The 27793-nt window shown below is 36.5% G+C and overlaps 1 protein-coding gene, 1 non-coding gene and 1 pseudogene across 2 annotated transcripts in view; 1 reads left to right on the top strand and 2 right to left on the bottom strand.

Moving 5' to 3' along the window:
- POF1B (POF1B actin binding protein) overlaps window positions 1-27793 on the top strand; it is an 85498-nt gene that overhangs the window by 28635 nt on the left and 29070 nt on the right. Inside the window, exons 4-6 of the mRNA XM_061178669.1 lie at window positions 3339-3440; window positions 7998-8180; window positions 23861-23991. Of these exons, the coding sequence (XP_061034652.1) occupies window positions 3339-3440; window positions 7998-8180; window positions 23861-23991 (416 nt within the window). The remainder of the gene's footprint in view (window positions 1-3338; window positions 3441-7997; window positions 8181-23860; window positions 23992-27793) is intronic.
- Window positions 14290-15084, bottom strand: LOC133082193 (small ribosomal subunit protein eS1-like; annotated as a pseudogene).
- LOC133082855 (U6 spliceosomal RNA) lies at window positions 18202-18306 on the bottom strand. Its single transcript, XR_009699071.1, has one exon. It is a non-coding gene; the product is annotated as a U6 spliceosomal RNA (small nuclear RNA).

The raw sequence follows: 27793 nt of genomic DNA, 5'->3' as shown, positions 1-27793 counted from the left end.
TGAAACTGTCTAGCAACTCATTTGTTAGAAATCTAAAACTTTTGATTAATTTTGCTGACCTGTTTTATGCAGAGTGATCTATTCATATTAATATTTGGTTTTACTTTCTTATAGATTTGGGGAAAATAATAGTTCCCTAAATTTGGAAGTTTTTCTTTCAGTAGATCATTTAAAATAAGTCCAACACACAGTTTAGGGAGAATCAATACTCTTAGCACCTAAGTCCTTTTTCTTCTTAAAAAATAATAATGGTTCAGCATTTAGAGTGAATTTTAGTTCATAGAGAAGGAAATTTCATGCTTTTGTTAAATTTTTTCCCCTATTAGAAGATGCTTATATCCGTATATGAAAGTTCATATCGTCCCTTCTCATCCAATCATCTGTTCATTCACTATGGGGTATTCAAGATGGATAAAGTCCCTGCCCTCAACAAGCTTACTTTTGTGTATTTTTAAACTCGATATCCTAGAAAAGTTCTAACAAGATTCTCATAAACTATTTTAAAATCAGTATTGATTTTAAATATTATATTAATGTATTATTCAAAACCAATGCCTTTTATACATTAACATGACAGATTAAAGGTACTTTAACATACATATTTTGCTTGGTATAAAGTACCCTGCATTACTATCCCTATGATAAAGGAACTGAGCCTCAGAGAAGGTAAATGACTTACCTAAGTTTCCACAGCATGTAGGTGATAGAGGCAGAACTGAATACAGGTTTTATTAACCCAGAAATTTTTTTCTATTATACCTATTTCCACTAATTTTAGTAGTCAAATCCAATAGATTCGTAGTAGTTCAAATCCAATCTACTTTGTAATTCTCACCTGTTGACCTCCCTGAAGCATTTATACCCTCACTCACCTTCCTATTGCTTCTTAAAAATTTCTCTTCTCTTGACTGTATGACATTTTTCTCTTATGATTCTCATATGTCTGAAGATTTGTAGTTCTGTCTTTGATCTTCATTTGCCTTTTCAGCAATTGAATGATTTTAACTAGAACTTCTAAGCATATGATTCTGAAATCTAGAACAATAGCCATGAAATCCCCACTTAGTTCCAGACATGTGTTTTCAACTGTGTGCTGTAAAAGAGTTCTTTTGCTAGTTATTTGCAATAAGTTAATACATGTTTAAGGGATTACTATGCATTATATACTTTGCTAAGTGTTATGAGGAATAAAAACATGAATCTGACATAGATTCTTACCAGGAGCACAGAAAACTCCATGTGTCTCCACTTTTACTGTTTTAGTTTTTGAGTCCATTTACCATATAGTAGATTCCTCAGGTTCAAGATCTCGGAGTCTTCTTTGAAAAGTGCTGTCCTTGATGATTTAGGATAATTTTCTAACTGGTCTCCTCACCTGTATTCTTTCCATTCCCCAATTAATCTTCCTGAAGTAGACTTATGTTCAAATCACAGCACCGTTTAAAAGCATTCAAAGGCATCTCACTGCTTGCAGAACCAAGCTCCATCTGCCAAGTATGCCCCCTACATATAACTTTACACTTTTCCAACCTTGGTGTCTTGACTTTGTTTCCTTCACTTCAAATACCATTTTCTTTCACCTCCTTATATTCAAAGCCCACCTTTACCTTCTCTTAAATGCTACCTGGTCCAAGTAATCTACCCAAGCACTGCCAATGGAACTCGGTTTTTCTTCTTCTGAATTCCATCCCATAAGTTATTTCTCTGTACTTTTTATTGGCCCTTGCCTCTTTCTCCCTTGTATTATAGATATTTGTGTTCATATATCATCTAGACTAGGGATTAGCAAACTTTTCCTGTAAAGGGCAATATAGTAAATATTTTAGGCTTTGTTGGCCACATGGGGTCTTGGTCTTCTTTCTTTTTACTTATAGTCCTTTAGAAATATAAGGTCTTGGTCTTCCTTCTTTTTACTTACAATCCTTTAAAAATATAAATACCATTCTTAGCTTGAGAACATTACAAATATAGGCTGCTGGCTATAGTTTGAACCCTGATCAATATTCAATGCTCCTAGTAATAATCTAACTTTGATTCATGCCTTATAATACTTAGCAAAGTATATTGTGCATAGTAAGCTCTTAAACATGTGTTACATGAATGTAAACATGTGTTACATGTATTACCAAAGAGGCTTTTTTTACAAAAACAAACACAAAATAGTTTCTAGGGGAATTTTTAAATATATATCCATCTTTAGATTTGGTAATTCATCAGCTAGTCAAAATGAATCACTTATATGTTTGTTTTACCAAAGTATCCCAGGAACATTAAGTTAAAACACCCTTTATCCAAACTTGAATACAAGAAGTGTATACTTTGGGTTCAAGAGTGTCTTGCCTTCTCAACAACCACTGTTTTAGTCCAGTTGTTCTAACAGTTTTTACAATAGCAGACTACAAAAATGCTATCATATTTTGTTGGTTTTGAAATGGTCCTAAGCACATTAACTGGTAATAGATTTAGCCAATCCCCTTCTCTACTGTTCCCTTGCATTACAAAAATAAATGAATGCAATTTTTGGTTTGTAACAAAATAACCCTGACTCCCCCTATACAAGTGAAAAGTCATATGAAAACCAAAAGAAAGGAGAGAAGTATAGTACATAGTACACTTATTTTGGACTCCTGGTCTGATTCTTATTAGCCCTTCCTGGTTTCTTTCAGATCTTGGACATGTCACCACCCATTATTTCATTGGTGACAACTTCTAAGCACTTGGATAATCCTACATCAATTTAGTTGATTATATGGAGGTACAGTGGCTCTTAAAGCCTCTACTCTGTTCTCACTATTCAAAACACTTTGTACTGAGAGCCTTAGCTTTGATTGTAATCACAAGTAGGAATTGTACACTTCAAGGGAACCCAAATTGAGTTCCAAGAAAAAAAATCTTTAATACAGTTCTACCTACTTTATGGCTCAGTGGTGCTGAATTATGTTTATTTTGCATTTCTCTAATAATACTTTGGCATAGAAAGTAACCTGCCAGTGAACCCAGTTTAGATGAGGTTGACCTCATGCCTGTCTACCTCAGAGGAAACTTATCTTGCCTTAGGAACAGAAAATAAATCTTTCCCACTCTTTTCCAATTTCCCCAAAACACTGTTAGGCTTAGTAAAATGTAGTGGGAGATACAGTTTGTTCTGTTTGAGAAAATGGACTATTTTTATTACTATATCCTTATATCTCTCAGAACCTTATTGGGATGTCATTCCACTTTCCTCCTAAAGTCTGCCACTACCTCAGAGTTTATTGGAGAATGCATATTTGCTTAAGTTCAGATTCCTCTGAAAAGGTAACTTTCAAAGCAAAACACAGTCTTTAATGTCTTTATAGGAACCACTGTCGTCATTCCTAAGAGGAGGCCATTTCTTTCCAGGAAATAATGTTATTTATGAAAAAACCATAAGAAAAGTGGAGAAGCTAAATATGGATCAGGTAAGTGAAATTTTTTTTAAGGCTTATTTTATAAGTGTATACTTTTGAATTATGAATATTTTAATAGAGCTAAAATGGCCTTCAATTGTCAAGTGCCAGGCAAGCTCCCTATGTCATAATGATACCTCATTATATCTACAGCCCTTTGTATCATCCTTAACGCTTTCATTTCCATTTCCTCATTTGAAGTATTATTGTTCCCATTTTACTGAAAGGGAAACTGAAATAAAGATATGTCCAGTCATGGGGAAAATTAATGGTAGAATCTGAACTTAATATAGATATCTCAATGCTTTGTATGTTTCTTTTAAACGAGGCTCACAAAAATCATAATTTAAAACATTGCAATTTTATCTTAATTCATTTAATATGAAGTGAATTTTTAAATGAACACTATCTATGAACAGATCTGTAAAATACTGTGTACTATAAAAGGTCTAGAAAGTTAAAGCTTGAAGTCAGTTTTTGAAATTCCATTAAGCTTAATTGAGAGACCAAGTACAGAGTACAAAACTGCAGCAGGGTGACGGTAATTCCATGGCATCTAGAGCTCCTCTCTCCCCCTGCCCTTCCGTCCTTTAAGCAGAGTTGTTACTGTAACCAGCAGAGGTTTCACATTGATCTCCTCAGTGGGTACAAGCATTCCCAGCCCAGACAAATCCTGGGATTTATCTCTTGAACTACGACAGTGTATTAGTTTCTTAGGGCTGTGGTAACAAAGTACCACAATCTGGGTGGCTTGAAACAACAGAAATTTATTGTCTCACAGTTCTGGAGGCCAGGGCTATGAAATTGCCATGTTGAAAGGGCCATGCCCCCTCTAGAGCCTCTATAGAAGGAACTCTTCCCTGCCTATCTCCTAGTTTCTGGTGGCCTCAAGTGTTCCTCAGGTTGTAGATGTGTAATTTTAATTCTCCATTGTCACATAGCTCCCTCCCTCTGTGTCTTCACATGGTCTTCCCTCTGTGCATGTTTGTCTCTGTGTCCAAATTTCCTCTTTTTATGAGGACACCAGTCATGTTTGATTAGGACCCATCATAATGACCTCATTTTAACTTGATTACCTCTGTAAAGACCCTGTTTCCAAATAAGTTCACTTTCTGAAGTACTGGGAGTTAGGACTTCAATGAATCTTTTTTTGGGAGGCACAATTCAACCCAAAACAGGCAGTTAAATATTATCAAATGAATTTTGATCACAAAATCATTTTTCTCATATACAACTGAAACATTAAAATATACTAAATTCTCTTTTTTTCATTTTTCTTGGCATGAGAACATGTCTTATTTTTATGAGCATTTATGGGCAGTTGTTACCCAATTCATAGGAACTAATACATTATTACTCATTTGATACCTAATAAAAATGAAAAAGAGTAAACTCTCAGAATCATAAATATCCAAATCTTTAAGATTCTAGTCTGCTTGGAAAACTGTATATAGTCTGAAGGGTTTAATATAGTACATATTAAACACATATTTTCCAAAAGAACTGCAGAATATTTCTGGATATTATGATACCAAACAGAAAAATTTCTCGAAATATTTTAGTTCTTCAAAAGGCACTTTCCTCAAGCTACCAGTTTATAACATCTGTCCTTTATCTAACTGGACAGCCAAAACAATGTCTGACACACTTTAAATAGGAAGGAATGTTTGAGACACATCATTTCATGCTGCTTCCAACTTCTTGTTTCAAAGAGAATAAACAGCTTTTCTAAATCTTGGCCCTAGAAGAAAATATTGAATATCCTGTACATTATTATTGCTATGCATCTGGAACAATTAAAGAAGAATTCCTTTAAGAGAACATTGCTGCTACTTACTGTTAACTAGAATATTTACTTTTACATGTCCACTTTTCTTATTAATGATTTAAATGATTTGGGAGTTTTGGAACTGCCATGGGAGGCTACCCAAGGTAAAAGGAACCATGCATACAACTGCTTTGACCTAGTTGAGTTTCCTCAGTGACAGAAATACGGTGGGATGAGCTGGATAAAGCCAGAGTCTGGATGAACCTGTTTAATGTCATATGAGACTAATCAAAATAGGACTAGCTCTTAGGAGATGGGATTGTCCAAAAAAAGAAGTATTTATAGTAGAAGGGTGGTAAAGTGGTGTCAGTTGCAAGATAATTATCCAATTCATATAAATTGTACTCTGTGTATTTTTTTCTTGAGCAAAAATGATAAGATATATGGTAAATCAGAAATGTTTGATCTTTTGTACATTAAAAACTCAGCTTGTGGTATGCTTCAAAAGTATGAGAAATGTATGAATATCTTGCTTTGGAACAATAATTTTAGTAGTCAGGTGTGAGGAATGGAAACTGAAAACCTGCTAAGACTTTAGGGGTACCAATGAGTGGTTCAGATGCCAAATAGGCTCAGGAAAACCACAAGACATCCCAGATGGAGAGACTGTCAGCATTCTATTCAACTGATGCATTAATAAAGAAAGATGATTGAGAAATGGGTTTTGTTTTATTTATTGTCCTTTCAAAGTTTTTCCTGATCTGCTTTTTAAGGGACACTTTTTTTTTTTCAGGAGGAATTCTACTTCAGTAGTGTACAAGCTCCCCACTGGTGAAAGCTTTCTCTGGCTATCACTCTGACTTTATCCTAATCTAGTGTATGAAGGTATTTTGTAACATAAAAGAACAGATGATACATTCATCCCCAAAATTTGTACAAAAGTTACTGATAGTACACAGTCAGACTTCTAAACTGTGGAGCTCTTACTTAGTGCTAGCATATTTGTAAAGTAGGTCATATTTGAAAAGAGCCTAGAGAAAATCATTCTATGAACTGATTCTATGACCTTTATTATCTATATGTCTACCAAGGCAGTGTCTACTTGTAAAATGTGTTTCTTTATATATACTTTTTCTTTCAAAAAATTTTTTGTATACATGAAAAGATATTTGTATACATGGTAAAAAATTTCAAAGCATAAAAAGTACAAAAAGGTACAAAAAGAGTGTGAAAAGAGAATAAAATTGTATATAGTGAAAAAACAGCTTCTCTATCTTGATCCTCTTGTCCCTCAGTTCTTCCTCCCAGAGGCAGTCACTCTTAAAATGTTTTTTGCTCTATGCATGCATTTAAAAGCAGCTGTATATATTTGTAAATACACATGTATGTACATTAAAAATATTATACAAAAGGAGCATACTATATTCATTCTTATGCATCTTGCTTTCTTCATTTAATATAGCTTGAAAATTGTTCCATATAAAACTTTTAAAATTTGAAGTGCCTTACTTTATTAATATAGGTCACCTTTCCAACAGTCAAAAGGAAATAGAGCATTGAATTTATACTTTCAAAGTTAATTGTATGTGCATGAATGTAGCATTATGATTCAAATAGAGTATTTTTTTCTTTGAAAACTGGCTTTCAGGTGCCTGCTTTCAAAGTAGAATAATAACAAAATAATATAGAAAATTCAAGCATACTTGAAATCCCCCAAACTGAAATAACCAGATATCTGTTTTTATTCTGTGCTCTACACTTACCAGAAAAAAGCCATGGTAAATAAGCAAGCAGATAGGAAAGATTTAGTTTGAAAACAAGTTCCAAAATATTTTGAAGACAGTACAAATTCAGTTTAATGTTCTGACAGAACTCTGAACAAGAAATCATGAGTTCCAGTCCCAATTTTGCCATTAATTATTTGTGTCATTATAAGTAAATCATCTTACTTCTCTGGACCTCATGGTTATGTTTTTTTTCACCTGCAGAATTAACGGGGTGGATGATGATTAAGTTGATGATGATGATGACAATGATAAAATATGATAATAATAATAATAAATGTTAATTACCCACCTACTTTGTACTAAGCACTTAACAAACATTAGTTAATTTACTCCTCATAGCAACCCAGTGAGGTACATACTATCTCCACTTTTACACATGAGGAAACTGAAGCTTATAAAGGTTGCATATACAGTTTCTCAAGATCACAGAGTAAGTGGTAGAATCAGAGTTAGAATCCATGTTTTCTGAATCTGAAGGCTCAGTCACTGTTTTCCAATTTTTTTTCTTAATTTATGCTTGATTTTCACAAGCATAAGAACTGCACCTGTCCCCACTGTGTTTCTAATATGCTTCCTGACATTGAAAATCACTACATTATGTTATTTTCTAATTTATATCCATCAACATCTTCAGTATTATTATTATGTAATTAGATCCTGAAGTGCCTGTTGAATCATCAAATAAATATTAATTAATATTAATATTCATTATAGTTTTAGTGTTAAGTATAACTGTAATATTAATTTAATCAGAACATGCAATTCTCTGGTCAACTTAGGTAAGTATTTGGATGGTTACAGCCACCTGGTCAAATAAAAATAGAGTTCAATACAATTTTTCCCAATGGAATAATTGGAAAAAATAATATATCACTTATTAAAACTATAAATCCTAGGGCTTGAATTATCTTGTGAAAGAACACATTAAATTTTTTAAAGTGGATTCAGTTGGCTTTTCTTTTATTAGTTATTTTTATTCTGAGTGACTGTTTTTGGCATGTGTATGTGTTTTAGGAATGCTATCCTCAGGTTCAGTGCCATCATCACATTGTCCAACAGCCCCAGATCTTCCACTCTCTACACTGTCAACAATCCCATTCTAGCCAGCAAATCCAAACCATCACAGGAAGTGATTCAATTTCTACAAACACTGGAATTGAACTGTATCATAGTGATTCAAACCATACACATGAGCAGGTGAGATTAATGAGCTGATTCCTTGTAAAACTGAAATAATCTCTTAAACCCTGCTCACACCAGTGTATAGGTACCCACATTAAATTTTCATCAAAATGTTGAGTTATACCATGAAGATTCGTGTTTTATTATGGCATTTTTATATATTTATTTTTTAACATCTTTATTGGAGTATAATTGCTTTACAGTGTAGTGTTAGTTTCTGCTGTATAACAAAGTGAATCAGCTATATGCATACATATATCCCCATACCCCCTCCCTCTTGAGTCTCCCTCCCACCCTCCTTTTCCCACCCCTCTAGGTGGTCACAAAGCACCGAGCTGATCTCCCTGTGCCATGCAGCTGCTTCCCACTAGTTATTTATTTTACATTTGGTAGTGTATATATGTCAGTGCTACTCTCTCACTTCGTCCCAGCTTACCCTTCCCCCTCCCCGTGTCCTCAAGTCCATTCTCTACGTCTGTGTCTTTATTCCTGTCCTGCCCCTAGGTTCATCAGAGCCATTTTTTTTTTAGATTCCATACATATGTGTTAGCATACGGTATTTGTTTTTCTCTTTCTGACTTACTTCACTCTGTATGACAGACTCTAGGTCCATCCACCTCACTATAAATAACTCAATTTTGTTTCTTTTTATGGCTAATATTCCATTATATATGTGTGCCCCATCTTCTTTATCCATTCATCTGTCGATGGACACTTAGGTTGCTTCCATGTCCTGGCTATTGTAAATAGTGCTGCAATGAACTTGTGGTACATGACTCTTTTTGAATTATGGTTTTCTCAGGGTATATGTATTACGGCACTTTTAAAACAAAATATTCCATCTCTTCTCAGAAGACAAAATAATTCAGGTCTATTAATACATTAAATCTATGAGGGGAGTTAAGAACTGATCAATGAACACCTAATTTCTAGCTGATCCTCAGTTCTAAAATGGGTCCAACAGTTGTGCAACATTAAGTATTTTCATGAAGTATGATATTTAAATGAATAATGAATTGGAAGTGGTATTGTCTAAGATGATTGTAATGGTCACATTTCACAAGCTGGCAATTACTTTTTATATGTTTTCTTTGAAAATATGGCATATTAACTCAAGTCAGAATAGGCGTACATTTTATTATTTGTTACATCAACAAAATAGAAACTAAAACTTAGTTGCTAAGAAGAAATATCTTGGGATGCAATCATCAGTGACTAATTTATGTTCTGAATACTTTCGAATCTTGTAAACCTCTGTTATACATGTGTTAAAGGAAAAAAGATTGTCTTGTATCTTGGAAAAACTAACAATTATAACTGGAACTGTGGGGAATAAGCCACTGTTCATATTTTTTCATATTTTTTTCTAATAAAGAATAGCTTGCTCAAGTTGACCTCTCTCATAGGCAACTCCTACTGAAAGACAAAAGAAGAAGAATAAGAAAAAATAAAGAGAGAGCCTGCCCACATAAGAATATGATTGTTTTATATTAAATATGAATGAGATTATTTCTAAGGACTGAAACTTGAAATATACACTTTGGCCATATGGTAAAAAAAAGAACCACAAAATATTTAATATCCACGTTTTTCCAATCTAAAAAAGCCTAAAATTATCATGTATGGAAATACTGGCCTTTAGAATTACTCTAAAACATGGTCCAGATGGTGTTGAATTTCTTAAATTAAATGGATTAGTAATAACCATTAGAAAGACATTTTATTAGGTTAAATCATTTGAAATTGTCTTTTTGTTTAAGGTAATTATCGATATGTATGTTCCTATGACCATTTTCTTAATTGTTTTGGGATTTTGTGTGTTTTTTTAATTAATTAATTAATTAATTAATTAATTAATTTATGGTTGTGTTGGGTCTTCGTTTCTGTGCGAGGGCTTTCTCTAGTTGCGGCAAGTGGGGGCCACTCTTCATCGCGGTGCACGGGCCTCTCACTATCGCGGCCTCTCTTGTTGCGGAGCACAGGCTCCAGACGCGCAGGCTCAGTAATTGTGGCTCACGGGCCTAGTTGCTCCGTGGCAAGTGGGATCTTCCCAGACCAGGGCTTGAACCCATGTCCCCTGCATTGGCAGGCAGATTCTCAACCACTGTGCCACCAGGGAAGCCCTGAAATTGTCATTTTTATAGGTTAAAGTTGATCAAAGAGCAACAGCTTCATACGGTTCAATCTAATACTTAACTTCGCTACGCTTCAGTTTCTTCATCATAAAATAAAGATTCATCATCCATTTCTTACAGGGTTATTGTAAGAATAAATTATGTCTTGTATGTTAAGCACTTAACCATTGTTGAGTGCTGACGGTAAGTACTTAAATGGTAATTACTAGTTTTTAGTAGTAATTATTATTTGTAAGCATTAAATCTTCATGCCAGGTACTATGAAAAATACAAACGTTGGTAAGACATTGTCACATTTCTCTTAGGTGCTTATTGTCTAATAGGGGAAAGTGGCAAACACATAAAGTATTATACAAACCAAAGTGTTGTCTGTTATAAAAGAGGATCATGCAATGTGCTTTGGGAACAGAAGAGAGAAGAAATTAATTTCAGCTGGGAGATCTAGGAAAGCTTTGTTGAGGAGGAAGAGATTGACCTGGGTTTTGAAGAGTGAGCAGAATTTCCAAATGTGGTATTGTGGTATGTGTGGTATGGACATCCTAAGAACAGGGAATCACATGAAAAAAGTCATATATTTGGGAAAGTACACTTTGGGTTTCAGGAATAGTGGTTTGGTTTGTATGGCAAGGAAGACATGGGATGAAGAGTACTAGAGTGTAGGGTTAAAATGATACCATAAGGCCAGATCATGAGGTCCTTCCCACTGCAGGATCTTAGCTCCCTGACCAGGGATTGAACCCAGGCCCTCGTCAGTGAAAGCACAGAGTCCTGACCACTGGACCACCAGGGAATTCCCGAACGTTAAGTTTAAAATTTTGAACTTTATTTGGCAGGCAATGGAGGATGATTGAAGGTTATTGAGTAGGAAAATATTGATAGGTATGATTTAGGAGGTTAATTCTAGAAGCTTTGCACAAGATAGGTTGAAATATTGATTAGTTTTCTTCTCACAATGATCAGATGAAGAAGGTATCATTGTTGCCTTTATTGTTCAAGAGAAGGAAACTGAGGTTCAGAGAAGTTAAGTTACTTGCGAAGGCTTGCATAGCTAGCATGTGGTAGAGCCGGGATTCATACATAGGTAACCTGACTCCAGAGCTTATTGAGAGTTCCCTCTGGAAGTTGAGTCAGTAATGTGGAGAGTCCTTGGTCAATAATGTAAACATGAATAGGACAGTGGATTAATAGTCTGCCACTGGGGAGATATTCATGGTATAATAGAAAGTGGACTAGCTTCAGGGTAGGAAGACCTGGGTTCCAGTCCCAGCTATGTCCTTTCCAAGCTATGTGTTCTTAATAAATACTAAATCTCTCAGAAATATCCTCATCCATAAATTTTGGTAGTGATGTCTACCTCACAGGGTTGATGTAAAGACTAAATGAAAATATATGTTTGACATGCTTTATAAACTATAAAGCCTACAACATGAAAAAATGCCACAGAGAAGAATTTGCAGAGAGATTATTAAAAGCTAAATATTTCAGTAGTCAAAGTGTAAAACTTAAACTAGGATAATGACAGTAGGAATGGAGTGAGGGACAATTATCAGAGATGGGAAAAATATCACAGGATTAAGAATCTTGTACAGTGACAATGGTAATGCTATGATATCCTTTCATTAGCTTAGTGCAACTAATAATATATTTGACCAGACTAGATATTGTCTGTTTAGAAAATGGGCAGAGGTGGGTAACTAATATATTACTTTCTATTTTATTATTCATCTTTCAGTTTGAGATTCCGACTTAGCTTTGTTAAAGGCTGGAGGCTTTTTGTATAGATACTTTTCTTCTGGTTTTTCAGTATTTTATGTGGATAAAGTTGAAGTGCTTCTGAAAATGGAATAGTGCCCTGGGAAGCTTAGAGCTGGTAATTTCCACCTATGTGGATTACACAGGATTGGATCCATTTCTGGTCAGAGTAAGGATGGGGTAACCCAACTGTGCAGATCCCATGGACAAAGCAGGGCAGAGAATGAGTTGTCTCACCTAGGCTCCTTGGTGTTTACATGTATCTTCCACATGAGTGGAAGAGTCTCTGAAGAGTAATAGAGCAGATGTCGGTTAGGCTTTTTTAAAACTAAAGGATGACCCATTTTTAGTTTGTGTTTAGAGTTAAATTGCAATTCAGAGGTAGTATAATAAGGTAGAAAGAACACAGACTTTCAATTCAATTATCTGGGTTTATAAAACCTGATTCTGCTGAGTTGCATGATCCTAGGTAATTGACTTTAACTGGACTGAGGTAATCGACTTAACTGGACTGCACCTCAGTTTCCCCATCTATAAAAGAGGGAGAGAATCACACTTAATGTGCAGTGTATCTACAATGGATTAAATGAGGTAAAATATGTAAAGTATCCAGCTTAGTGCCAAGCACATACTAGGTACACAAATGAATGTTTGATTCTCTGCCTTTTCCTCCCCTAACCCCAGTCCCCAAATCTTTCAAAACATCAAAATAAAAAATTGGTTTCCATTGTAATGATATTCTTTTTAAGATTTATTTATTATTTATTTCCTTATTTTATTTATTTTTGGCTGCGTCGGGTCTTAGTTGAGGCATGTGGGATCGTTCGTTGTGGCATGAGGGCTTCTCTCTAGTTGTAGTGTGTGGGTTTTCTCTTCTCTAGTTGCGGCACACAGGCTCCAGGGCGCGTGGGTTCTGTAGTTTGCAGCACGCGGGCTCTCTAGTTGAAACGTGCGAGCTCAGTAGTTGTGGTGCGTGGGCTTTAGCTGCTCCGCATGTGGGATCTTAGTTCCCTGACCAGGGATTGAACCCACGTCCCCTGCATTGTAAGGTGGATTTTTTACCACAGCACCACCAGGGAAGTCCCTGTAATGATATTTTTAAATGAAACCAAATCACCTTTAAAGTGCTTTCCAAGAAGCAAAAGGCATTAAAATATTTTTGAAAATCAGATGTACAAAAACCTGGCTTCAAAATATTTTTAATAAAACTAATTTATGTATGTTTTCCATGGTTGTCCTTAGAAAGATCATTATTTTGGTTTCAAATTCGAAACAGCACCAATCACATTTCTTTCCCCGAGGACATTAAGAATAACATGCTGTGATCATTTTCCTGCCATTAGCAAGGAACAGATAATTCCACATATGTTAGTGACAGGGAAAAGCTCAGCTGAACTCGTTTTACAAGTTGTTATACAAGTGGTGTTTATAATAAAGACTCAAATAATTATATATATTGCATGTACAACTCTTGCATTTGGCTTGAGGCTTCCAAGAAAACTTTGAGTCATGGGAAGATATCAAGGGAAGAGTCCTGCTCACTTGGATAGTGCTATTGCCAATGGAAAATTCTCCAACTTGTGATGCCTTTCTTCTGTCATTTGAAAATTTAATTTTTGTCAACATCAAGACAGCACAGATCTTAGTGTCAGGTGCTTTTTCTGACAAGTATCCAGGAAGCTTGTTACAATGTTTATTTAACATAAGTCATTCACTAATGATGGAAACTCTGGGCTGCTTAGCTTAATAAACTCAGCATTTCTGCTTGTTCCCTCACTCAGTCACATGTGACTCCAGTCCTTCTCCATCTTTATTGCCTTCTCCATCCCCATTATTGAAAATGAGTGTCTTTTGTGCAAAACTCTATTCCCTGCTATCCTTTCCCCAAATTTAATTGATATCTGTTTTGGACCCATTTTTTCTCCAACACCACCCTTATCTGTCTCCTGCTACCTCCTGCTCTTGTGCCCTTTTGAACTCTTGTTCTGTGGCAAACAAGAATTGTTATTTATTTACTCTTTTAAAAATAGTTTTTATTTTTTTTAATCAAAGTAATGCATATAGATAGCTTAAAAGGTCAAATATTATTAAATGGCATAAAACAAACAGCAAGTTCCTGTCCCAACCCTTTCCATGCACGCCTGATGCCCAGAGGAAACCATTTTCTGTTTTTTTTTTTTTTTTTTTTTTTTATCACGAATAAGATCTTTTATTTGTCACCATTAAAAGTCTGAGTTTTAAACAGATTCTTGGACTGGTGGCTCATATCCATTAGCTCTTTCAACTTTAGCACCTGTCTCATCCCCAGCAGCTTCTCCAGAACTACTACCTTCACCATGTAGCTCCATGAGTTTTCCCAATTCAAACTTGGGCTCTTCAGCATTTTTACTTTTCTAACAAAGACATCATGGAGTGGATAAATAGATTGGCAGGGCTTTTCTATGTCTTTTCCAGTGCTGTCTGGAATCAATTGATTGACCACCTCTTTCCAGTCATTTGTCTGCACCTCTTGGGTCATGATTTCCATCATCTTCTTGCAGATCTGGCGGACCTGCTGGTGCTGGGCATAAGAGGTCTTCTGAATCTGATTGTTGCATTTTTTTAGTAAAACCCACACAGAATAGACGAAGCAAATAACCATCGGTAGTCTTGACATCAACGTGAGCTTCAGTCATGGTCTGCCATTTTTTGACCATGGAGCACATTTTGTCACGGGTAAGATCCATGCCATGGAAGTTAGTCAGGCAGTTTTTGCCCTGAACATCCTCAGTAATAAGCTTGAATTTTCTAAATACAACTTCATCATTCTGCAGATCAACAAGGCTCACTTCAAAAACACGACCCTTGAGACCATCAGATACGATTTTGGTTCCTTGAGTTCTTGTGACTAGTGTTTTCCCAATATTTCTTACATTGAACATAGCTGGTGCTTTCACATCATACCAATCTTTCTTAGAAAATGGGTCAACGACTTTCTTCTTGGCTCCCTTTTTACCCCCTTTCGTAAGGCGCTTGTTCTTGCCGACTGCCATGGTGCTGCTCAGAGAGCCAAAAGGGCGGAAGTTAGAGGCAACAATTTTCAACTCTTAGCTTTTTTTCTTCTTGTCTTTACTTCCATATAGCTAAATAATATGGATATACTTATGCTGCTATTTTTTGATTTATCAATGTTGTATATTATCTGTTGGTAATTCTGGTACATAAGGATTTAGTTCTATTAATCACCCACCTACCTGTTTACATCCCTTTCATCATCTCGGTATAGTTAAATCCCCATATTTTAGGCTAAATCTTATTCAGTGTTTATATTATTATTGCTATGAAAGTATTATTTACTGCTGAACCAATTTGTGTACTATTTTGCTGCTTTTATTAGTACAACTATTATTTGCTGGTGTTAATAATTCCCTAAATGTTTTCTTTTGTTTGGTTTTCTATGTATCTATTGCTAATTCTTTTCTCAGTACAATTTTATACAGTCAAGTGTTCTGGTTTTTGTTGATCAACCATTTCCTCTCTTTAAAACCCTGCAATTCATATACACCTCTCCTCTTGGCTCATATTATCACTACTACTGACCTTCTAGTCACTCTCATCATCCTTCAACAGTTTCACTGGCAAGCTTACAATCTTCTCCCCACTTTCCCCTGACCCCTGCCCTGGAATCATCTATGAGAACTTCTCCACTCAAATGAGAGATCTTTCTCATGCTCTGTCCTCATGGTTCTTCATCACCCTTAATTTCTTCATTTCTACTACATCTTCAGCTCTCATAGACTTTGGCCACTCCTTGAACCTCCACATCACTTGAAACTGTTTCATCTGGAATTCTGAATCTCTCTTTCTCTTATCACCACTTTCTTACTTCATCTCCTACTCTCTAATTCCCATTGAGCCTTGCCCTCAACAAGCTCTCCAGCCCTCAGTTCCAAACCGGGCTGGTGTCCCCTGTCAGCTGATTCAACAATGCTCTTGCTAGAAACCCTTAAAATTGTTGCCTTCTCTGATTAGTCCTCACTTTGCTAATCCCTTACTTTGGATAGACTGCCATCCACTTTCTCTGCACCTAGATTTTGACTTCGTGTGCTAGAGAAAGTTTGCAAACTAGACCAATTTAGTCTAGTACAGATTATCTCTGTCTTGCTGGATTCCTTCTGTTGCTAGACAGTCCTTTTAGTTAATTCTGATTGACTTGCCACCCCGGTCCTCAGTATATAATCTTTATTTTTCCCTCTTCATACTCTAGGTCCCATTGCTGTTCTCTTACTCTCTGCAGGTAACCTTGCCTTCTACCAAGAATGGGCAGTGGAACTCAGATTTTTTTGTGTACCAGAATCAGTTGGCTGACCTGCTTAAATAGAGATTGCTGGGACTTGATAGTTTGCATTTCCAAGTTCACTCGTTATCCTAATGCTACTTGGTCCAGGGACCACAATTTGCGTTCACTATGTGAACTCCTTCAACACCCTACTTCATTGAAAAGTTTCTCTGTACTTTCAGTGAACTTTTGATTCTTCTGATCTTTGAGAATTAATAATCTAACCTTGTCTTCAAGGTGACTCCATTAGCAACCCTACCAATCTACTGACTTATGATCTCAATCATTTTTGTTCCCTTCACTTGCAAAATCCCTGAAGGAGGAAGGCATACTCACTGCTGCCATTTCCTCATTACCCACACATTCCTTAACACTTTGAAAACTAGATTCTAGTTTCAACATTCTCCTGAAACTGCTTTTATTGACCTCTAAGTTGCAAATTCCACTTCCTTTTTTGCTTCATTTTCATCTTATTCCAGTTCGAATAAGATGGAATAGTTGATAATGTTGATCCATTGTATTCTTGATATTCTTTCTTTCCATTATACTGTACTGCTGCTTCTAATTTTCTCAGGCTCCTCTTCTTTCTTTCATCAGATCTTCCCCAAAGACCCATCCTTGGCCTTCTTCTCCTTTCTCTACCCCTTCTCCCTTGACTATATGTTGTAAAAGCTTGACTTCTATGACCTTTACATGATCACCTTTACATGGACAACTCCCCAAACTTCCCTCCGAAGCTTTAATCCATAATTTTTAATGGAATAGTTGATGTCTCTACTTGGCTGTCCCACAGTCACCTCCGACTGACCATATACCAGCTTTTCGTTCTATGCCCTCTATTTCTATTAATGATGTCTTCAGTGCCCTAATCACCAGACTTAAAATTTAGCATTATTTTTTACTTTCCCTCTCATTTGCCACCTCACACCTAATCAGTTGTCATAGTCTGAAGAATCTTCCTACATAAAACCACTCTCATATAGCTGAAAGCTGGGTTTCCTTCCTATAATTCTTTTACCATTTTTGTTGTTGTTGTTGTCGTCACAGCTAAGGTTTATTACAGTAATGTAGCCAGTGGGGGGCTGACCACCGGGGAGGAGACACCCACTCCACAGGAGCCAGCAGTAGCTTTGGGGGCCCTCCCTGGCTGTGGGGAGGGTGCACCACACTCGCAGGGAATGGAGAGCAGAGGAAGGGCCCGTGGTTGCCTTTGCCCAGCAGCCCTGCTGCTCTACAGGGACTAATGTAGTACATAGAGCACATTTAAAATGGGGCCAGCATGGGAGATAAAACCATTATCCACCCTGTAATAAATAGTTACAAAAGTCACCCCTGGGTCGGACTGCCCAGGGAAGGCAACACGTTGTGCCCAGAATCGAGCCATGATGAACGAGGGTGTCCAGGGGCTCGACTTGCCTCCTGGGCGCGGTCTGGGGTCAGGGTGACTGGGCCGGACACTGGCCGCTGCCAGGCCCCCTGGGTCCGCAGGCCAGTCCTTGGCCCCTCAGGCAGGCACTGGGTCAGCGGTCAGGAGTGGGCGGCCAGGCTTTCTCGAGGTCAACCTGCATGGCCTGCGGGAGCCACTCGCAGTACTCGGCCAGCAGGTGTTCAGGGTTTTTTTCCTCCAAGCAGCCAGCAAGGCGTCTCACAGTTGGCTTTCTCGGCAACAAGGGCTCTCAGGAGTCTCTGCCCTGGGCTGCAGTCTAACCCACGTCTTCAGCATCGTGCTGAGGCTAGACAGCAAACAGCCCTTGTAGGAGGCCAGCTTGTGGAAGACCTGGGGAGACACCACAGGACGGGGTGAAGGCTCCGGGGCTCACATCCCTCCCATAGAAATATGGAACGCTTCACGAATTTGTGTGTCATCCTTGCGCAGGGGCCATGCTAATCTTCTGTGTATCGTTCCAATTTTAGTGTATGTGCTGCCGAAGAGAAGAGAGCACTCTTTTACCATTTCATCTGTGCTTCTCTTCATAGCTCTTATGAACTGGGCAATCTATCATATAAAGTTATTTAGATACATATCTTAGCTCTTCTAAAAGACCATAAGGTCCTTGAGAGAGGAGGAAACAGTATCTTATGTCTTTTTTTTTTTCCCAGTAGCACTTAGAACTGTACCATAAGGCAGTACTTAGTAAGTTCTCAATAAATGTGTGTGAGATATAAATAAATAAATGTGAATGAATGAAAGCATCATGCCACTGAGACCTTTTAAATCCTGCATGTGGCTTGGGGGTATAGATTTTAGCCTTTGGGTTAAGAAAAAAAGTTAGAATGTAAGATAAATTATCAATGCATTGAAAGAGCTACTACATATGTGCAGTGAGTTTCTCCACTGGCTTTGCTTACATAATAAAGAAGTGGTTCCATTCCTTGAATAAATTACATACTAAGGAATGGCAGAATAGAGAAATGGCAGAGAGGTGGAGAAGAGAAAAAAGTAGCAACAAAGATGTTTCCAAGAAGTTATGCATTAAAAAATACATATTCATTTAAAATTAATTTCATTGGGATATATCTCCCGTTTCATTACAAAAAGTATTTAGAGTGTCTTAAAAGAACAAATAAGATGTAATAGAACAGAAAAAGAAATGTCAAGGGCAGTGTAAATATAATGGGGCAATAACACCAGAAGGAAAATAGAGTACACAGAAATGCAGGCCACAGAGTTCCATGTCATTAGTAAAAATGGGCTAAAAACTTGGCTCTGAGATTTCTGGAAACCACAAGGGGGGAAAAAACATGATTAGTGGCAAAATTCCCATTGTTCATGAGAAAAAGCTTCATAAGTTTTCAGTAGTCACGTGTGTTATAGGAAAATATATTTTATTTTCCAGTCAGAATAATTTAAGCAGTTACAAATTAGTCACCTGGATTCATTATAAAATGACAATCCAAACCATCTACTTTTTTTTTTTAGTTGTTAGGAGTGGAAGAATCATCTTATTTTATAATAAAATGTCAAAATCTATACATATACACCAAAAAGGGAGCAAGGACAGCATTGACTAGGTTTCGGATAAAGTCAATTTCAGCTGCTTTTTTTTTTTTAATTAACTAATTAATTTATTTATTTTTGGCTGCATTGGGTCTTGCTGCACACGGGCTTTTCTCTAGTTGCGGTGAGCGGGGGCTACTCTTCGTTGCGAGTGCAGGCTTCTCATTCCGGTGGCTTCTCTTGTTGTGGAGCATGGGCTCTAAGCACATGGCCTTCAGTAGTTGTGGCACACAGGCTCAGTAGTTGTGGCGCCCAGGCTTAGTTGCTCCAGGGCATGTGGGATCTTCCCGGACCAGGGCTCGAACCTGTGTCTCCTGCATTGGCAAGCGGATTCCTAACCACTGCACCACCAGGGAAGCCCTTCAGTTGCCTTGTTAAAGCACCTCTTCCAACTAGTGCTTTTCCATCTATTATAGTTAACATTTAGCCCAAATTACATCCTTTATGACAACTTCCTCATGCAACAATTGTTTACTGAGGATCTACTATATTCAGACACTATGGTATGTGCTGGAATTAAAGAAATGTATAAAAAGAGTGTCTCTACACTCATGTAGCTGAGAGCCTTGTAGAAAATTTATAACCATCTTCCACTCCTTCTATCATTATTCAAATAGCCAATTGTCCATATGTGTTCAGTTAAATAAAACCATTATTTGTATGATGGTTTTTACATGACAGTTTAATAATTTACCTGCCCCCCTCCAAAGTAATACTTCCAGCAACTTTATAAAATAAGTACTAAATTACCTGCATTTTACAGTTGAGGAACCTGAGGTTCAGAGAGGTTAAGCAGTACATACACTTAGGCCACAACTAGGAAGTGGGAGCTCCATCTTTGGCTCCAATTTCCATTCTTTCTTCATTGCAACACTTTGCTGCCTAGAGTTACTCACAGAAAATTAAATTAGGTCTTTATTTCAAGTACAGGACTGTTGTTATGAGTCAAGTCTTCATTTTAGAATTATAATTATTGTACAATACATTCAATTCAGTGACAACATTTATTGAAAATCTTCTGTGTACCAGGTACTGTATAATGCAACATTTCTTTACTAAAATATCTATGGAGATTAAAATAGCACTGAGGATTTTCAGAACCTAAAATTCTGATACTTTTTCTCCTAGGATTTCTTCTTGTGGTACAAAATAGGAAGAGACCAATTATTGTTTTTTTTTACCTTGTTAGCCAAATAACGTTGTACATAAAATGCATTTCATTTCACAGGGATTAATGCCAACTGGATTAACTATGGTTTCAATCTATCTGACAGCTATTAAATGTCCCAAATCAAAGCAAAATTAATGAAGCAGTAACCTTATTTATCTACAAGTGTCACCATATAAGGTTTGCAGGATAATACTCTATACGTTGTAAGCTTTCCTTAATAGTGATGTTTTCTGTTGTCATGTAGCAAAAAGTTACTACCCAGGAGGGTCTAAGCACAGAAGACCTTATTAGTTAACATGTCCATGACCTTTTAGAGGGTTAGGCATTTATGTATAATTGCTTTTATATAACATGGCATTTTAAGCACTTTTGAATCCACTAAGCAACCATTCTAAATAGGTGAAAAATGCATACATAAGCCAGTTACCTAGTGGGGATAAATTTAATTAAGCCAGTACCCTCTACTACGAGATTACTACTAGATTGTGATTTGTGCCTTCATCACAGGCTATCCCTAGTCCTGAACAGCATTCTCAAAAACGTGTGCCACTAAGCTTGAAGGGGGCCAGGCAAGAAAATATAGATAGCTCAGGTGAAACCTGCAACTATTGTGTGTCTACTATTGGTAAGACTCTATAATCACTACCACTGAATTTTGTAAATATGGTTGGTCAAAAATATCATCTTTGAATATCAAAGTTTATATAATGTAGATACTAGCAAAAGAAATTCCACTCCTGGAATCTCATAGACCACAAATAAGAAACAAATCTCCAGACTGGAAACAGGACAAGAACTTCCAAGGCAGTAGTGAGGTGAAGCCCATGGTTTTCCTTTACAAGGTACTTCCTTTCTATAGATTTTCTGAAAAATGACTGCTGATTTGCCTCTGGTTTCACACTTAAACATTGTTGCTTGCCTTGGGTTTGTGGCAGTAATTCTAATCAGAGGCTTTTACTAGCAATCAGACACAAGGAGTTGGACTGCTTAGCCATTATTATGGTCAAATAGTGATCTGATTAAAAGTATTTGATGGATGCATGCTAAAGAATCTTTAATAATTTTTGTAATTTTTTGAGAAATATCACATTTTGTGTATCTGGGAACAACTATTCTTCAGCACAGTTTGTATTCCTGCCCTGTTTATATGTGAAAGCTAAAGCTATTATCTTAGATTGACATTCAAGATAGCTCTCATTCATCAGGCAGAAATGCTGATGTGAGGTAATTTTATTTCAAGTATCTTATCAACTCAATATTGTCACGGAGAGAAAACCTCCATCCATTAGAGCTACCATTATTCTGACTGAAAACATTCATGTTTCCTTGGGAGGCTCCCTATCTTGGCTTTTTCAAGTCAAGAAGAACATGGTTTTGAGCCAACTCTAAAAGAAATGTCAAATCACACCTACAAACAGTTCCAATAAAACTAAAATCTACCGACCTGTGATTTAGTAATGAAAATATTGTTAACTGGCATGTCATAGTTTATGGTTAGGAAATTTCATTTTATTGTTGAGTGTAGTCCTGGCAAAGACTTAACAGCAGAAGAGAATCTGATTTCTGTCTGTCCTCTCCCCTCCACACTTTTGAACCCAACTGGGTTTTGGTTTTTACTGTGTTACTCAAATGTTACCATAAATTGTGGACTGTATACAACTAAGGAGGAACATATACACAAAGGAGTGAAATTTTGCTTCTTGCTATTCTACCTTGATGGCTGTTTGGTCAAAAGAACCCATTCTTCAATTTTAATACTCTCACCTTTTCTCTAACTGATTAAAATTTATTAACTGAACTTCAGCCATACTTTGCATAGTTTCACAATAAGCAAATCAAACTCTTGACTGTTTCAACTCCTAGCCCAGCTAACCTCCAAAATAATGCAGTTAGGGGCAGTGTAATTCCTAAGTTGCTGAGAAAACAAACACAAGAGGTCTTTTGGGAGGCAATGTTGTGTAGTGGTTACAAGAGAACATTACCTCATTTAATTTTTTTTTTAATTAATTAATTTATTTATTTATTTTTGGCTGTGTTGGGTCTTCGTTTCTGTGCGAGGGCTTTCTCTGGTTGTGGCAAGCGGGGGCCACTCTTCATCGCGGTGCGCGGGCCTCACTATTGCGGCCTCTCTTGTTGTGGAGCACAGGCTCCAGACGCGCAGGCTCAGTAGTTGTGGTTCACGGGCCCAGTTGCTCTGCGGCATGTGGGATCCTCCCAGACCAGGGCTCGAACCCGTGTCCCCTGCATTAGCAGGCAGATTCTCAACCACTGCGCCACCAGGGAAGCCCACCTCATTTAATCTTTATGTCAAGTTCATAGCACAATGGCTGACACATAGTAAGAGCTAAATAAATATTAGTTATTGTTATCATTTCTCAAAATAAAATCACCTCCCTTTGGTAACTTTTAACACCTCTTTTTATCTATGAACACAGACACCAGGCTGATGCAAATCATTCCCCGTCCTGGACTCTGTGACTCTTTATTTGGGTGCCACATTGAAATCACAAGAGCAAGAGTTTTAGTAATGGCACAAATTACTAATGTGGGCAAAGAATTGTATACCCAACATGTTAACTAGTGTACAGTGAAATGACAGGAGAATATTTGTGCAAAAATAAAAAAAGAAATAAATAAGATAATTTGAAACTGTAAAATTACCCTGTCAAATTAAACTGGAAGGAAAAAAAACTCCATGGTTTTCACAGCATTATGAGGGCATTATAATTGGCTAAGGGAGAAAAATAGGCAAAATACTAAGTGTATCAAATTACTTGTGTGCAGATTCTAACAGGGAGCTCAGTACTTGAATGTCCTTGGCTAAAGAAATGCCCTTTTCTACTTGGGAAAGTTAATGGTTTTGGAAGGGACACACATAGAGAGGTGAGGCAGGAAGGCGTTATCTACCTGGCTAGCTATAGCAATGAGATAACCTGAGGATCAGTGGAATGATACTGACAGATGAATAAGCCATGTGATGATAATGAGCAATTCAGAGATTTTGATTTACTTGTTTTACTTTTCATTTAAGCATCTATATTCAAGAATTTTTATGTAAATTATTCAAGTTTTGCATTCATTAGATCACTTAGACTTGAGTGAAATGAAACTGAAAATGCCATTACAATGTTGCTTTTCCTTTAAATTCCTCCCATATTGAAAAATGTATATATCAGCTACAAAGAAAATTTAGTGGCTTCATTTATGTGATGACTTTGTGATGAGTTACTTGTATTAATAGGTTATTTCACTTTTTTCATTTCACAGCAAAATATCTGTGAACTTAATATTGTTTATAATTGTGATTGATATTTTCTTCAGGTGATAATTCAGGATGATGGCCCTGAAAAATTGGACCCCAAATATTTTGGAGAGTTGCTTGCTGATCTAAGCTGTAAAAATACGAATCTATATCACTGCTTATTAGAACATTTGCAGAGAATTGGAGGAAGGTACTGTAAATATATCATTTGCCTTGGTGTTGTAGCTTTCAAACATTTTACAATACCCTGGTATTTTTTAATAGACTTTATTTTTTAGAGCAATTTTAGGTTTCCAGCAAAACTTGAGTACTTTTAATGGCGAAACAGGCAACTGTATGAGCAGATCTGAGTAAATATCTCATTTTAAGAGTTAATGTACTTAATGAAAATCATTGAAGATATCTTACCAGCTATTTTGGGGTCAGTAAAGAATTATGTGGACCTTCTTTTCTAGCGTACTTTGATGACAAATGCAACCACTTAGGCAAGGAGCTCAAAAAATACGTGGCATACTATGACTTGTTTTAAGATATTACACTGATGATATAAGATACAATCCCATTGCCAACACACTACTGTTTATCTTCCATTGATGTGTGCTCAACATATGAAGACCAGAGTTTAATATACATTTAGGGTTATATATTATTATAAATGCCATGTATTATTTTAATATTATATATTACATATAATGTATGAAATATAAATTATACAAATATCTATTTATAAGTTAATGTAAATATGTATATTATACAATATTATATAATAATATATAATACATATTTAAATATATAAACATAAACTATTTATCAACTGTCCATGTGTAGATGAGAGCGCATTATGTCATGAAATGAATTTCATAAGCTATACTCCAAAAGTTGCCTTCTACTACGTAGTCACATCATATATGTGGTCATCTGTCAGGCAAAATTTAGGAAAGCTCTATAAACTCAGAAAAATCTGGAGGATAAAGGAAAGTCAGTAGAAATTTCACCAACTAGATTCTTCTGCTTCTCAGAGATCTTTAATCTCTTCTCTCTTTTCTCTCTGCTTATTACAATTCTGTTTATTAGCTCCCTCCTCCCCAACTTGTCTTGCTTTCTTATTCATGATTGCAACCATTCTCTTACCATCACCCTCAACTGCCTTGCCTCTTTATCATATTGTCCCTGCCACTTAGCAAAATCCCAACTCTGGATTAGTCTAGCTCTCTGCTTTGTCTATTGTTTTCTTTTTTTTCTCCATCCAATACTCACTGCCCACTACCTCTAGAATTCAGACACTACCCACTGAGGGCTGTTTCATTTACCCTGGTTTCCTTGGTGCCTAGTGTGGTGACTGATTTAGTGTGGTGCTTAATAAATATTTGTTGAATGAATGAATGAATGCCTTCTTTATGCTACATCCATGCAGTTGAGCACAGTTAGAGAAAAGCAGAGCCATTTATTTGAATTGGGGTCATTATTAACGCATGGTTTCCATCTTCAGCTAGGCCTTCATCAGTGTTTTATACTAATCAATATCCTCTCCCCTTATCCAAACAACTATTTCACACATTCATTTATTTGCATAATGTCACTACCTTAAAATCTTTCCCCTCATTCTGAGTACTCTATTATCTATTGAGTGTCCACTATTGTGCCAGACACTGTGCTAAGTGCTTTTCAAATATTATCTAATTTGCACATAGAAAGTTTCAAATGGACACCCAAAGAGAATAAGTTATTAAGATCACATAGCTGCTAAGTGCTTGAGATGGATTCAAACATTTTGAGTACTCTTATACCTATAAGCCATGACTCAGCTTTTCTGCAAAGCGTTCCCTAGATACTGTTTTGTCTATGTGTTCCTCTTCTGTGCATTAATCATGTCTTGTGAATATTTCTGTTAAAGTATCACATGGTAAAATCAAGAGCATATAGAGACATATATTCTTAAGTACACTGATTGTAGATGCAGGATTCATACCCTGGGTTCATGTCCCAGCTTTTGTTACATACTAGATGTGTAATATCAGGCAACCTGTTTAACCTCTCTGTACCTCAGTTTCTTCATCTGTAAAATAGGGATTATAATAATACTTATTTCATAGATTTGTTATAAGCAATAAATGATTTATTTAAGACATGTACTTACAAGCAGCAGGAGCATCATGTGAGAACTTGGAAACAGACCTGTTGAATCAAAAACTCTGGGGTAAGGCCAAGCAGCAAGCCCTCTGAAGGATTCTGATACATGCTAAAGTATGAGAACCACTGACCTAAGGCCACAAAAGTGGCAAATCTGGGACTAGAACCTATGGGAGAACATTTTTACCTTAGGCAAATCACTTAACCTTTCAAACTAGATATGTGTCTCTAAATTATTTAACATATTGCAGACACATTAAAGAAATTATCAATTTTTGAATCATGAAATTTGAAAAGGTTGGCGGACTTAGACCAATTTTACATTGCTCAAATTTTGCCTTAGATCACTTATGTTTGTGTCACGTACAGGACAAGATAATATTTGTGTTTGGATTGCCCAAATCCAGTTCAGAGCTCATGGCCTTGACAAAGTTGCTACTCAATAAAGGTTTATAGAATGAGAAATATATTCCAAATGTATTAGTCTCATACTAATTAGAAGTAGACAAAGTAATTGAGCAAGGGAAGTTAAATTGTTTTATAATGATCATCCAGGTAGAGATGTAATCTGGGGTTTTGAAATAGCTTCCTGTCATTGAGGGCTTTGATAAATGTATAAGGGTGACTTAAATGTGTAATTAAGCGCTGCAAAACATTGAGTTTAATTTCTAGAGTAGCTAAAAATACTAAAAAGAAAATAGAAAGCTGGTGTATCCACATTAGTAAACACTCCAGAGTGGAGAGGGTCTCATAAAATTTTGGTGTTTAAGAGTTTTTGTTTATCAGAAGGTTGTCAGTTTCTTTCTCTTCATTCCTCCCCTCCTTTATTTCTTCTTTTGTTTTTTCCTTATTACATTCCTTCCTTCCTAGGAGGTGAGATGACATAGTGAGTGCCACTCTTTTTTTTTTCTGCCCACTGTAATTCTAGCCACCATCACCTTGTACTGAATGGAGATGTAATCCACACTGGCCTTTCCACCTCCCGCCTCTGGTCTCTTTGTTTCCACTCTCTCTCTCTCTCCCACCCCTTTGTCTCCACTTTTCTTCTCTTTCTAAATTGCAATTCAGCAATGGGTAAACTGGAGGGTCAGAATTAAGAAAGGTTGTCTTATGAAACCATTTTGGTTACATTTGTAAATTCCAGTATTAAGTGCTGTTGATTGTTCCTTGTTTGTTTCTTTGTTTTGTTTTCTTATTTGTAGAAAGAAGTAAGTGGCTAGGGACTTGTGTACTAGGTTGGCATTGGAATTGGGATTTTAAACATAAAAGGTCTATTAATACTGTGATAATTCCAGTTAACAGTAATGCAAGACTACTATAACTGCATTGTGAGTCATATTTTAACTTCTTTTAGCTTCCAATATATGCATGCAGTTACTTTAGTAACGCACTAAAAAAGTAGAAGATACTTCATTTCTTTTCGCTAGGGCTTCCCCAAAATTTCTATTTTGGGCAACCCAGGAAATACCACATACATACATACAGACAATTGCACATATGCAGTCATGCCTCAGGAAATGAAATCTTCAGTTCTCATTCTCCACATTAGCTTGTGTATTTTTATAAATGCATGCGAGAGGTTTCGCACAGTGAGTGACCCACTTATCTCTGTAAGCAATATATTACTCATAAGCACTTACTTAGAAGGTAAAGGTAGGAGCTAACGTACTAGCTTATATCTCTAAAATACTTTTCTGTTGTACTTGACGATATGACAGTCATATATCTATGATTTCCTTAGTCTTACTTTAAAATACTTTGTCTTGCTGTCAGAACATGTGTCCAGTTTTTTGTTTGTTTGTTTGAGAAGTATGTTCACCGTATGCATTTTGGGCCCAATTTTTCCACGAAGTGCAGAGGGA

The sequence above is a fragment of the Eubalaena glacialis genome, chromosome X (assembly GCF_028564815.1).
Source record: "Eubalaena glacialis isolate mEubGla1 chromosome X, mEubGla1.1.hap2.+ XY, whole genome shotgun sequence".
NCBI lineage: Eukaryota > Metazoa > Chordata > Mammalia > Artiodactyla > Balaenidae > Eubalaena > Eubalaena glacialis.
Note: the sequence above shows the minus strand (reverse complement) of the source record. Positions and strands in the feature narration are given on the sequence as shown.